This window comes from Cololabis saira, chromosome 22 (genome assembly GCF_033807715.1).
Source record: "Cololabis saira isolate AMF1-May2022 chromosome 22, fColSai1.1, whole genome shotgun sequence".
NCBI lineage: Eukaryota > Metazoa > Chordata > Actinopteri > Beloniformes > Belonidae > Cololabis > Cololabis saira.
Genome location: NC_084608.1, coordinates 32365828 through 32380667, shown reverse-complemented (window position 1 = coordinate 32380667; position 14840 = coordinate 32365828). Strand labels below are relative to the sequence as shown.

At 41.4% G+C, this 14840-nt stretch overlaps 1 protein-coding gene across 1 annotated transcript in view; it reads left to right on the top strand.

The window, feature by feature from the left end:
• Nucleotides 1-14840, top strand: part of LOC133423403 (TRAF2 and NCK-interacting protein kinase-like) — a 68883-nt gene that overhangs the window by 13175 nt on the left and 40868 nt on the right. Inside the window, 5 exon segments of the mRNA XM_061713580.1 lie at nucleotides 9825-9881; nucleotides 9989-10114; nucleotides 12241-12351; nucleotides 14127-14217; nucleotides 14307-14437. Coding sequence (XP_061569564.1) covers nucleotides 9825-9881; nucleotides 9989-10114; nucleotides 12241-12351; nucleotides 14127-14217; nucleotides 14307-14437 — 516 coding nt within the window.

Sequence of the window (14840 nt, the reverse complement as noted above, 5' to 3'; positions counted from 1 at the left end):
GGAAGGAAGGAAGGAAGGAAGGAAGGAAGGAAGGAAGGAAGGAAGGAAGGAAGGAAGGAAAGAAGGAAAGAAGGAAAGAAGGAACGAAGGGAGAAAACAAGGAAAGAAGGAACGAAGGGAGAAAACAAGGAAAGAAGGAAGGAAGGGAGAAAACGAGGAAGGGAAGAAGGAAGGAGAGAGCAGGAGGAAAGAAGGAAGGTAGGAAGGAAGGAAGGAAGGAAGGAATGAAGGAAGGAAGGAAGGAAGGAAGGAAGGAAGGAAGGAAGGAAGGAAGGAAGGAAGGAAGGAAGGAAGGAAGGAAGGAAGGAAGGAAAGAAGGAAAAAAAGGATAAATTCCCATTGATGACGTTTTTGTGTAACAAACATGGCGGATCTGAGAGCGAGATAGATTTATAGTTACAAATGTGGAGCTGAATTGGTATTTTTTTTATCGTCATTTTTATCGTTATTGGGATAAATGCCAGAAATTATCGTGATACATTTTTTAGTCCATACCGCCCATCCCTACTGCACACAGAAGCAACGTCGTCGTCCTACATTTATTTTTTAAAAGATGGAATGTCTCTTTTTTTGCTTCTGAGGAAAGGAACCAACACATTCTTCCTTACGAGATAAAACCGACTTTGCTTTGATCTGAACTGATAATCAAACACAAATATTATGTTTCTGGGTTGAAACATGACGTTTGCTGACGTCAAAGTTAAAGAGCAAAAGCAGTTTTGACAGAGAATGAATCTATAAAAAGTGTTTTCAGCACAAATGCTGTTGACTTTGACGAGGTGCCGGAGTCGGGGGTTTGCACCGTTTCCAGTCGGCCTCTCAGCTCGGCGCTGCTGCCGCATGAGTCGAGGCTTGTGTCCAGGTGAGGAATGTGAGGCATGTCTGAACGGTGGACCGAGGTGTGTCTGCGCCTCAGGCCTCCTCCCCACCTATCTTCATCTCCTCCCTGGATGTGTGAGGATCCAGGTTGTTTTCATGCCTCCTGTCGTAATCTCTCCCTCTCACAAACACACAGGGGAGGCCCTGTCACCTCGGGGGGGTCGCCTGGCCCAGAGATAGCTGAGTAAAACAGCCTCTCTGCGCCGGTATCTCCGGCGCTCATCTGCCTCGGCTTTTATTGCTCCATCGAGGTGGATCGCTGCCATTCGCCTGCGGTCAGCGCCGCGCCGCGCACACTTAGCCTCCGGTCCAACGGGCAGGTTCACGCACATCTGGAGTGCAGGTGCGCTGAGAACCTCCCGGAGTTTCCTCAAACCTGAAACGGCGACATGCACTTATGTTGTTTATTCTTCACTCCACACAGATTCAATCCAAAATCACAGATTTAACCATAAACGCTATAAGAAGAAGAGGACAACCCCGCCCATGACATCACCCACAGGGTCACACGGTGTCTGGAGTGTTTTTGAAGCTTTGTTTTGTCTGTGCTGTGCAGCGCCGTGCTGTGAAAGGGTGGGGCAGACAAGCCCGGGGAAGCTGCTGAAACATGCCCACATTTTTCTCTCACAGTTGGCCCTTTTAGCTTGGCTGACTTACGCTAAACAACCTTTTGACTGACACATAACCCACGGTTCAGTTGGGCAACGCTAGATGTCATCTCACTCAACTTCCCAGCAGAAAGAGTTTAGCCGACGCTCAGGTAGCACAAGCTGCCTTCTTCTACCCGACTCGCAGGGATGAAACATCCTCATTACCTCTCCGTTGGGGTGCCACAAGGTGCCGTACTTGGGCCCTTTCTCTGCGCCAGATCATTCATTCACACAGCTTCTTACGTCACCGCTAAGCAGATGATACACAACTCTACCCATCATTCCCAACGGACAACCCCACAGTCCCCGTTTGCCCTGTTTACACGGAGCAAAAACGGAGGTGTTTTCATGCGTTTTGGCTGTTCGTTTACACGAAAACGGAGCTCAAAGTCACCAGAAACAATCATTTCTGAAAACTCCGGCCAAAGTGGAGATTTTCAAAAACTCCGTTTTCACGTTTGCGTCTAAACAGAGGAAAACGGAGATTTAGGCTTCAGAATGTCACATTATGCAACAGAAACGTCCCCAGCGTCATGTGTGCGACCTGTGTTTACAATTTGTTTGGCCACCGTCAATATTTTCTTGTATTTTACCTGTTTTATATTCTAAAGTCACACTTAAAAGTAACTCCACTTCTCTGTCACTCTAAACGAAAGAGTGTCGTTCCGTCTTGGAAGTAACAGACAGTCAAGGCTGATTTATGGTTCCGCGTTACACCAACGCAGAGCCGACGGCGTAGGGTACGCGGCGACGTGCACCGTACGTAGGCTACGCCGCCGATTTAACGTAGAATCATATTATTCAGGTTTCACACGTGTCATTTGTTGACGTTGTTTTCCAGGACTCTGATTGGCTAGCATGACTTTATCTTCTCGTTACACTGCCCCCTGCAGGTTTGGCTGCTCATAGCACCTTAACAGCTATTTATGTGGGTTCGTGTAAACGAAGAGATTTTGAAAACGATCTCGTGTAAACGATGGAATTTTTCAAAACGTAGAGGGGGAAATATCCGTTTTTGTAAATACCCGGCTATGTGTAAACGGGGCCTTAGCTTGCCTCTTTGAACCGTCTCCGTAGATGAAGGATCACCACCTTCGACCCGGTGGTTATTCCGGTGCATCGTACTCGTAAATATTCCCTCGTCGCTCCCATGAAGGTTAAAAGAACCCAGGATTTACGTTGCCTCGGTGTCCCGGTTGTGGCGCTCTGCTCTCCACAACGTTCAGACAACAGGACCGACCTGGACTGATCACGCAGCTCCACTCCTGGTACCGGTCGTGGATGGTTCCCGCCTTGATCACCGCAGTGCCCTCCTCGCTGCCCAACATGTACCATCAAACCGAGAGAAAAGGCCCAGAATGCAGCAGCGTGTCCGGTAGGAATGGGCGATATTTGACCGTTCACGATAAACCGTCAAAACAATTCCCCACGGTAAGAATTTGTCATCTCGCGGTAAAAACGATAAATTCCCGTTGATGACGTTTTTGTGTAAAGATGATTTATGGTTCTACGTTAAATCCACGCACAACGTACGTGAAGGAAGGAAGGAAGGAAGGAAGGTAGGAAGGAAGGAAGGAAATGATCCAGAAAGAAAGAAAGAAAGAAATGAGTCTGAAAGAAAGAAAGAAAGAAAGAAAGAAAGAAATGAGCCTGAAAGAAAGAAAGAAAGAAAGAAAGAAAGAAATGAGCCTGAAAGAAAGAAAGAAAGAAAGAAAGAAAGAAATGAGCCTGAAAGAAAGAAAGAAATATATGAGTTTTAAAGAAAGAAAGAAAGAAAGAAAGAAAGAAATGAACCTGAAAGAAAGAAAGAAAGAAAGAAATGAGCCTGAAAGAAAGAAAGAAAGATAGATATGAGCCAGAAAGAAAGAAAGAAAGAAAGAAAGAAAGAAAGAAAGAAAGAAAGAAAGAAAGAAAGAACGATAAATTCCCATTGGTGTAGTTTAGTAGTATTTAGTATCTTTTAGAGCAGTGTTTTGGCTCCAAAGACTGAATGTGGTGATAGATTTATAGTTACAAAGGTGGAGTTGAATTGTTTTGTTTTTTTTTATCGTCATTTTTATCGTTATCGGGATAAATGACAGAAATGATTGTGATACATTTTTTAGTCCATACCGCCCATCCCTAGTGTCCGGTCTTTACTCAACCCAGACGGACTCAGGTCACACCTGCCGTAACGTTGGGCGTTCTACCACCGGGCCTGCCCCCAGTGCTCAGTGGAGGAACCGGCCCGTGGGCTCTGATCACGTTTCCTTTCTCTGTTTACTGGTGACTGGATGCCAAACCTGACAGACAAAAGTGACGGATTATTCCCAGAGGTTTAGTCCGAGATGGCGACAGAGACGTGGAGACCTGAGAAGGTGTTGGCGGAAGGAACCTCGGTGGTTTTAACTCCTCCCCTGAGAGTCTCCTCGGCTTCAAGCGCCTCGCCGGCTGGACACCAGAACTCTGCCTGTTCATGAGCGAGCAGCTCCGCCTGGACCCAGGAGCTGAGGCTGGAGGTCCGGATGGATCCACCATTAGGGGTGTGCAAACAAGGCTACCTCACGATTCGATTCGATTTTGATTATTGGAGCTTCGATTCTTCGATTCTTCGATTATAACGATTGTCGATTCGATTCGATTATTGGTGCCACGATTCTTCGATTCTTCGATTATAACGATTGTCGATTCGATTCGATTATTGGTGCCACGATTCTTCGATTATAGTGATTTTTAATGCTTTTTTCCATACAAGATTGATTTTGTCTTCATCTGTGGCTACATTTGTAAATAAATAGCCAATCAATTAACTCAGTTCCTCTAACAACACTCATTAAGTAAATAACAAGGTTTTTTGAACATTTGACATGTATTTTTCAAAGACACATAATTTATTTTATAACTATGTAAACATTTGCTCTTTGACTTACTTAACTTTGACCAGGGAAAGCTGCACTTGCATGAGAGCGCCCTCTATTGGCGGAAAACACTGAAAACGGTCAAGCCCTGGATTTAATGAGTTCATTAATTCAAGTAAACAAGATATGTACTTCATCAAATTTATTTAGTGTAAACATATCTGCCATATTTCAAGTGAACAATAAGAAATGTGCATTCTTGAAAATGAAATGATTCAGCAGCTTATTCAGTCTGGAATCTGGACAGGATAACTTTAAAAAAAAAAAAAAAAAATATATATATATATATATATATATATATATATATATATATATTTTTTTTTTTTAATTAATCGATTCCAAATCGTCACGTGACGCATCGCGATGCATCGACACATCGATGAATTGCACCCACCTCTATCCGCCATGTGCTGTGATTGTTGCAGACGTAGCAGTTGGGTTGTTTCCTGGTTTCTCTGGAGGGCTTGACCTCCAGGTGATCTCACCAGGACGTAGACTTGTAGTTCCACTTTTTTGTGGTCTTGGTCTAGTCTCGGTCTCGGGTCTCTGACTCAGATAACTGAGATTCCGTTGCACCAAGGTGACAGAATCTTGTATCAGCAGTTCTTCCTCTTGTTAATGTACAGTTTTGTAAACTATTTGTATTTTGCATCTGATTTAATGTTTTGGTGCATCTGCATGTGTCTGTATTTAATTACAGTTTTGTGTTCATAACGGCCTTGTTTGAATAAATATTTAGATTTGAAGATTTTATTTCGAACATGCAAAAAAGAGTACATAAAAGTAAAAATCAGAACACAAATATATATATATATATATATATATATATATATATATATATATACATATATATATATATATATATATATATATATATATATATATATATATATATATAAAATGTACAGCTCTTGGGCAGACCTTACGGATCCACCAACATGCTCGAAACGGAGTAGGAATGAAGTAACCACTTATCGAGTCCTACACCTGAATCTTACATACATTCTTAGATATATAAGATGAGTTTCAATAAGCTTACTTATAAAACACCTATACCTACTTTAATAACTGTGCACTTTGCACTTTAATACAGTGATTTAATACTCAATTATATGTATATATCAATGTAGTAAAAATCAAACAAATCAAGGCAAACAAAAGAAAACAAAACAAACACCCAATATATGAATAATATTTGCATATCGTTGTGATTGATCAGGTCCATTTCAGTGATATTGATATTCTGTGTAATCTGATTACTTTAATGGTAAATAATGTAATTTCAATCTTTAATATTTAAAATTCAGGTTTCATCTCCAAATTCAGTCCAATTTAAATCAGTAACATTTACTCTTCATTCCTTTTCTGAGGTGGAGGGGGGTGTTGGAGCTGGTTATTCTGCTAGAGACTTTGGGACTAGTTAGTAGTCGTGTCAATCCTTAAAAGCACTGGAGTCAATCCTCCAATAGTGTAGAAATAGCGGTAGTGCAGTCGCCACACATATCTGATCTCAGCTGATGGATGGAAACATTTATAGTGAGTTCAACATCATCATCCACTTCTCTGTGTTATTGAGCTGCAGTTGAATAGAAGCTCATATGGAAACTAGAACCAGGATGATTCTACAATCACGCAGGATCAGGACATTACTAGGTTTGTTTTGGTCTTGGTCTTGATTCTCTCTGGTCTTGGTCTTGACTACAAGTCAACCAGGACTTCTCAGTCTGTGAAGACCAGAACCATTCAGAAGGTTCGTTACCAGGTCTTTTCAGAGATACATCCTGAGTGTTTACAAACAGGCACGGCGGCTCGTTGCTCCCATCCTCAGCCGCGCCGCTGCAAACACCTGAAACACCTCCAGCATCTCTGCAGACGGATCCAGGAGGAAGCGGTTAGCCGGCTATAAATAGACGCGCTGCTTCCAGAGCCGCTTTGCTCCTTCGGAGTTATTCTTCCCAAGCTGTGAGCGTACGATTTTGTTGTTGTTATCGCGTTTGTGATACGAAGGGCTAAATGATCAAACGACGCCACGACTGACAGGAAGCGAGGGAGGAAACAAAAAGCTGTGAAAAGGAGAACAAGAGACTTTCAGCGCTGCGAGTGCTTTCGGCCTGTCGGATACACTCAGGGTCTGATGCAACGCTGAGTAACCGAGACGCCGTGTGTGTGTGTGTGTGTGTGTGTGTGTGTGTGTGTGTGTGTGTGGATCTGAGCAGTGCACATGTGCAAGTGACCCGGTGTGTGAAATACCACGGCCTCCTAAAGTGCAGAAACACACACACTGCCATCACTCTGCTTCCTCCAACGACACCCCCCTCCCTTCCATTCGCTGCCAGCCTTGTTGCTAGGTTACCATGAGGAAATGGTGTGTTTGTGCGGAGAGGTGAATGAATTTCCACTTTCTGGCTCCAACAGCTGCCGTGAGTCTGCAGGAGGAAGCTGAGCCGTCCTCGTCCAGCTCCGGGCTTGGACTGAATTATTTTAGCTAAAGTTGCACTGATGACTCTGGAAATGGCAGGTTTCAGGGGCCAACAGCCCATAATGAGCTGCAGGAACATGGTGTTCAGGGGTTTTTCTGTCTTTGAGCCGAACTCTGATGGATCTGTCCGATCCTGAAACAAAACCTGGATATAAAACAAAAGCTGGCAGAAAAAACTCAATACCAGTGGCGTCAATTCAGTCAAAGCTAAGGTATGGCAAGGTTACGAGTCACAGAACTTAACTAGAGTATCGATCAACACGTCCAGCAAATACTCATCACAGAAGTCTGCTATGGAGCTTATCTGTGTGGTCAAGAAAATTGGAACTTTTTCAAATGCAGTCTCGCTCACTGCAAAAACTCAAAATCTTACCAGGAATATTTGTCTTATTTCTAGTTAAAATGTCTCATTTTTAGTCAAAAAATCTAATTACACTTAAAACAAGATTCATCACCAGAAAAATAACTTGTTATTTGACCATTTTCACCCGTTTCAAGTACATTTTCACTTGAAATAAGTAGAAAAATCTGCCAGTGGGACAAGATTTATCTTCTCATTACAAGCAAAAAAATCTTCCACTGGCAGATTTTTCCACTTATTTTAAGTGGAAATCTACCGGTACTTGAAACAGGTGAAAATGGTTGTTTTTGAGTCTTGTCTTAAATGTAATGCGATTTTTTTTCACTAAAAATGAGACATTTTAACTAGAAATAAGACAAATACTCTTGTTAAGATTTTGAGTTTATGCAGTGTATAATAACTAGTGAAATCGATCATTTTGTTCTGATTTGCATTTGTAGTTATTCTATATGTATTAAGTAATAGAATAACCAATACAAATAGACAGAGAGTAATTCCATTAATGTATTTAAAAAACAAACATTTACATTTTCCCTTGAAGCCGAGGTGTGGCGGCTGCCGTACCTTCACACCCAAGTGACGCCCCTGCTCAATACACAAGTTTGAAACGTTAAAACGAGCCCAGTCTGATGGGACCGGTCTGATTGGACGGTAGACGACCTGCAGATCTGCTCAGGACGGAGGAACGGAGGTCACGGTGGTCGGATTTTCATAATAGAAGCTTCAAAATAGATGGCATTCTTGGCTTTCTGAACCATCCCAGCACATCATCTAAAAGTCCAGATCAGTTTTTGTAAGTTCACAGCCCTCTGCTCTTTTGTTAAGTCAAAGTTAAAAGTGAGTATTTGTACCGGGCAACATAAGGGGGGAGCTTGGTGCCGTCTATGAACTATTCAGATGTGCAAAGACAAATACGTGTATCATCTGGGCGTATTCGGCAGTTCTTTGGGTGTCCACGGGTCTTAAAAGCCGTCAATACACGCTGGAACGCTGATCCTGGCCTGTAAATATGTCTAGCGTTTAGGGCCGGGGATCCATTCAAATGTCAAGATTCAATTCCGACTCTTAAGATTCAGAATCGATTATCACGGTTTGATAACGAGTAGAATTGGCTGGTAGTTGTAGAGTTTGTTGAGTTTCATCTGTGGCGGTCCGGTGGACGGCTCGGACCAGAGATCTCGGTGATCGCTTGTATCACTGCAGTACTTCACATCCGTTTGGCTTTCCTTGCAAATCGCTCTGCTTTTGTCCGGCTCATCTTCCCCGCCGTCGTTTCTGAACCTGAAATGGCCCCAGATATGAGATTTAAACCTTTCAGGAGTTTTCAAAACCGGCGCTTTGTTAACGCTGCCGCTACGCTTCGACGCCATGTTCATCGTTTGATAATTTCACACCAAGTGACTACTGGGATTAAAGTTCACCGGGCGAAAATGTGATAATAAAAAAATAGATATATTTAAACATACAGGACTGTCTCAGAAAAATAGAATATTGTGATAAAGTCCTTTATTTTCTGTAATGCAAAAATGTCATACATTCTGGATTCCTTACAACTGAAATATTGCAAGCCTTTTATTATTTTAATATTGCTGATCATGGCTTACAGCTTAAGAAAACTCAAATATCCTATCTCAAAACCCCAACCCTAACCCTATAATCTTAAATTCCCTGGCAGAAGAGATATTGTATCTCAATGGGACTTTCCTGGATAAATAAAAGATAAATAGAAAAATTTGTTATAAATCAAATACTTTGTTGACAAAACGTACTTGGAGTTTTGACATGTACTTTAGGGCTTCTTTGAGAAGCAGTTGAAAGAAAATACCTTGACAGCACTTTAGTAACTTTCCACACGTCCAGCTGCTGGACCCGGTACCTGTACTCATAGATTTAGCAAGAAATCAGAGTTATCGTTTTACAGACTGCTGAAAAATAAGCTTAAGAGAGACAAATGGATCGCTGCAATTCACAGAAACAACTGAAACGTGGATTTGTGGTTCCTATTTTGTATCAGCTAATGTTGGATTTTTGGGTAGCTAACGTTAAACGGTGAAATCATAAAGTTCGGTGTCCTCATCACTTTAATTTCACCAACAAATCCTGCCTTGAAGTCGGACCAAGCGTCAAGACTTTAGTATGGCTTCAAGCTTTGAAATTAAGTACAAATAAATATCAGGAAACTGGATTCTTGGCCAAATATTAATGTCCATGGAGCACTGGTTCTTGGTAACTGTACCAAATATTAATGTCCATGGACCCCTGGTTCTTGGTAACTGTATCAAATATTAATGTCCATGGACCCCTGGTTCTTGGGGTAACTGTACGGGTCACTGTCAAGTCCAACTGCCTTTAATTTAAGCCGATAATCGGCTGTTATCCCGTCTTCTCCACTAGTTGCAGCTGTTTTTGCTGATGTTTTGCCACTCAGTGCCAGTAAGGGGAAGTGGGGAAGTGATGTCAATGCAGATCCTCTATAGAAGTGGGAGCAAAATGGCTCTTGTGATGATAAAGGTTGCAGACATGTTCTAGCTTCATGTTCTCCTGTCTCTGTTCTGCAGGGTCGCCATGTCAAGACGGGGCAGCTGGCCGCCATCAAGGTCATGGATGTCACAGGGGTGAGTGTCCCGCCGCCGCGTCCCCGAGCCCCGGGACAGACACCAGCTCACGCTGCCGCTTCACGGTTTCACCTGTTTCACCTGTTTCACCTGTCTTTGTGTGTCAGGATGAAGAGGAGGAGATTAAAGCCGAGATCAACATGCTGAAGAAGTACAGCCACCACAGGAACATCGCCACCTACTACGGAGCCTTCGTCAAGAAGAACCCCCCAGGAATGGACGACCAGCTCTGGGTACGAGCCATGTGGGAGATCTGCAGAGATCACAGGACGAGATTAGATCAGACAACAGGCCAGCAAGAGTTGTGTTTTTTTATTTTTACAGCTTATTCAGGTTCAGGTTAAAGTTCTTCAGTTCTGATCCACGGAAGCGCGTTGCATTCACTTGGAAATAGGGCTGGGCGATATGGACCAAAAGTCATATCTCGATATTTTCTAGCTGAATGGCGATACTCGATATATATCTCAATATTTTTTCTCTGACATAATTGGGGTTTCCCCCAAAGCATTATAGCATAGCATCTCTGTTAGCATCTCTGTTAGCATCTCTGTTAGCATCTCTGTTAGCTTCATTTTTTTGTGAGGCAAACCCTTAAAAAAACAGTCAGTTTTAATACAAAGCCTCGTGCCAAATGTCACACAGGTTCCTTTATTAACAGAGGTCTGCACAATATCAAAATGTATAAAACAAATGAAATAAAAATAAACTGCCTGCATATATAGAATAAAAATGCTTCTTGAATAAAATAAAACAAATATCCCTTTCCTGCATAACAATTAAATTAAAATACACTGTGCAATGAATACAATGTAGACAGTAACAGGCAGACTTTTCCACTGAGGTTGACAGTTGTGCAAATAACAAAACATTTGTGCAAATCTCAAATAAAACATTCAAGTCCATTTGTCACAAAATAAGCTATATCAAAATCTTAATTTTTTTTTTTCTTTTTTTAAATCGATATAAACGATATTGTCTCGTACCATATCGCGTTTGAAAATATATCGATATATATTAAAATCTCGATATATCGCCCAGCCCTACTTGGAAAAGATAAAAAAGCTCTGTTTTTAGCTATAATTACACCCTGTTTTTAAGTGTAACCCCTCCATCATATTCATTCCTTCATTGAGAGCTTTATTTGATGGAAGCAAACATGACCGACTTGTTTAGTTTAATCCAGTTTGACTCACCGTTAGTTTGTGACTTTACACCTGAGGACTTTGCAGTCGTTCAGATCTCTTCTCCTTGGACAGATGTGTCTCCATGGATACAAGATGATGCACATGAAATGCATTCAGGCAGCTTTGTGGCGGCGTTTGGGCGGAAAAAATTACCTCGAAAAACAGAAAAAAACTATCCCTAAAAGCAAAGCTTTTTTTTTTTTTTTTTCAAGTGAAGGTAATACGCTTCTGTAATGATCTGCTTAAGGATAAACGTCAGGTTAAACACGTGGAAGTTGCATAATTTAACAAGAACACACAAACATAGCCATAAATAATTCAATAATAAGCAGTGTAAATGAAAATAAAATGAAGTGACATAACATAGAATAAAAATAACGTGTGTTTTACTGCATTAGTACGGTCACGGCAGCTCTCCATCCTTTTGAAGCTTCAAGGAATAAGTTATTTGTTCCATATGATGGGTTTCCCGTACCTCTTCAATCCTGGAGGTTCGGCTTTAACCATTTGAGAGCTGTAATCAGTAATAGATATCTTTCCCTCTTCCAATTATGTCATTTGGTCTTAGTCCAGGCATCTTTATTGAAAATGTTCTAAGTATGTGAGTAAGGTCACCAATGTGCAGCTCGCAACTTCTCCATTTCTGATATGATTGCTGCTGTCCTAAAGAATCTTGTTATCATGTCCTCCTGTTCTCTGGTAGTATGCATACCGTATGTCCATTTCATTTACACATTTTTCTTTAATCTGAAGACTTTCGTTGGGATTCACATCTATTAACAGTTTGTAGAAGTGGCCGATACTTTTCTTATCGGCTCTAGGATTTTAGTCCTAGAGCCGATAAGAGCCCTTAGTTGTAAGTACATAAAAAAAGTCTATTGGGGAGTTTAAATTCCACTCTTAACTGTTTTAAAAACACCCATCTTTATGAAGGTGGTGTAGGTTTGTGAGTCCGTCTGAGAGGGGAAACGTTGTGTTTTTAAGCTAGCTGTGGAGCTAGATGATGAAGTAGCGGGACACCGCTTGTGTGTGTGTGTGTGTGTGTGTGTGTGTGTGTGTGTGTGTGTGTGTGTGTGTGTGTGTGTGTGTGTGTGTGTGTGTGTGTGTGTGTGTGTGTGTGTGTGTGTGTGTGTGTGTGTGTGTGTGTGTGTGTGTGTGTGTGTGTGTGTGTGCAGCTGGTGATGGAGTTCTGTGGCGCCGGTTCAGTGACGGACCTGATCAAAAACACCAAAGGAAACTCCCTGAAGGAGGAGTGGATCGCCTACGTCTGCAGAGAGATCCTGAGGGTGAGAACCCAAACGCAGAAATGTTGCCGTTGTGAACTGAAGAAGCCCCGAACAGGTTCCCTGGGGAACGCCAACGCGTTGATAAACTGTTTTCTACTTCCCAGGAGTTAATCTAAAGCAACTAACACATGTTGATAATAAAAACCTGGAGTTCTGATGCAATTACCATATTTCTGGGACCATCAGGTGCAATATCAATGAGCAGGTCTATTTTCATACATCAGGTGCACGATAAAACGATACAAAGCTAAACAAAACAGTCTGGTTAGTCGAAATCGTTTACAATAACTCAGAATATTGTTCAGTTGTAACTAAAACAGAAAAATAAACTCAGATTTTAAATGATTCGCCTTCCATGAATTAAAGTGGAGGAGGTAAGACTCCTGTTCTCTGATCGGTTCATCGTTGCCAGCAAAAGCAGACACCTGAAGTTACATTTGATTATAACTGGATTATGATACAGATTTGGCAATCCGGTTTACGATAAAAACCTAACGTAAGGTCTAATTACAGAAAGGTAACGTGGACTAGATGTTGGATGATGGTTGTTTGCAGCGCTACATATTTAGTTATCTAACGTTGTAATCCGTATCCAACCAAGGACCGACTTTAATGTGTCTGAACGGCAGTGGTGGACAGTAACGGAGTAAATTTACTTGAGTACTGTACTTAAGTACATATCCAGAGGATTTGTACTTTACTTGAGTATTAGATTTATTTGGTACTTATTACTCTTACTTGAATACATTTCCAAGACAAATATTTTTACTTTTACTCAAGTAAATTTCTAGGAAGGCTGAAAAGTACTCGTTACTTTCAGGTCTGCTCTTTTTTCTTCTTCCCTAAAATCCTATTGGACACAAGCTGTTTTTGTCAAAGGAGGAGACAAGACAGACATGGGGAGACAGTTTGTTATGCTCTATATTGCTATATTGTACTGGTACATGTCCTTCCTGTAAAGGTAAGTGACTTCAACATTGAGTTATTGAAAGCAGAGATGTAGTTTTTTGTAAAGCAGTGGTCTTTGAGGGGGATCCAGACTTAGTTGGATGGTGCAGGTTCATTTGGTTTCAGTTCATGATTGTTAATAAACTTTGCATCATCTGCTGTCCTCTTATGATCCCATTCATTTGATTTGTTTTTTGTGTTTCTGCAGGTTTTATATAACATTGTGGTTCTAAAAGCAGCACATCAGTGCAGCTGGTTTCAAAGAGTTAATTCTCAGAAACAAGAGTTAAAAGATCCTTAAATTAATTTAGAAAAAATATAGTAATTTACTGATGTGTAAAATAAGAAATTTACTCCTACTCTTACTCTTACTTTTACTTAAAGTAAATTTAAAAGCATTTACTTTTGGATACTTAAGTACCTTTAAAAGCAAGTACTTTTCTACTCTTACTCGAGTAATATTTTGACTGAGCTACTTTTACTTGTAACGGAGTAAATTTTGACCAAGTAGTATTTGTACTCTTACTCAAGTACTGGGGTCCAGTACTCTGTCCACCTCTGCTTAACGGTCCGACCATCGATCAATCAATCAATCAGGCGGCTTCGTACCTAAAACATTTGACATGTTTGAGCGCAGTTTCCTCATAAAACTGGTCAGTAAACACAACAATATTATAGGAGTACCTGTCAGTTTTTGAGGATCTTGAGCCTTATATTGTACAGTAAATAAATATAATATATAATAAAATATAATATATAATAAATAAAGTAATCACATTTAAGTTGATATTTCAAAAATACAAGATATAATATGGTTGCGTCCGCAGGGCCTGACCCACCTGCACCAGCACAAGGTCATCCACCGGGACATCAAGGGCCAGAACGTCCTGCTGACGGAGAACGCCGAGGTCAAGCTGGGTGAGACGCCGCGGACGCCCCGCCCCCTTCACCCTCCCTTACACCCCCCACCCCCCCGCTCCGCTAACCGCTCTGCTCTGTGTGTTCAGTGGACTTCGGCGTGAGCGCTCAGCTGGACCGCACGGTGGGCCGGAGGAACACCTTCATCGGGACGCCGTACTGGATGGCCCCCGAGGTCATCGCCTGCGACGAGAACCCCGACGCCACCTACGACTTCAAGGTGGGTCACATTTAGTGGTGTAACGATACACTAATCTCACGATACGGTACGATACACGATATTGAGGTCACTATAACGATACGATACGATATTATAGCAGTATTTTTTTAACAACCTTGAATGAGGAACATATGACTGGAAAAAATTGTCTTTTATTTGAAAGACACAAAATACAAAACAATACTGTGTGTTTGCCCTATTGTTACAGTTTGTAATGCTTTATAACTGTTTAAGTTTTAAAGAGAAAGCCAGGCCAACCATTTTCCACAAACTGAACTAAAAGTAAATGTCAGGTTTGGATTATGATCTTCAGTTTCATACAAGTACAAATATTTAGACACAAACTGAATAGTTTCTCTCGTGTATGACTTGACTTTTTTCTTTTCCAGAAATGTAACAACTA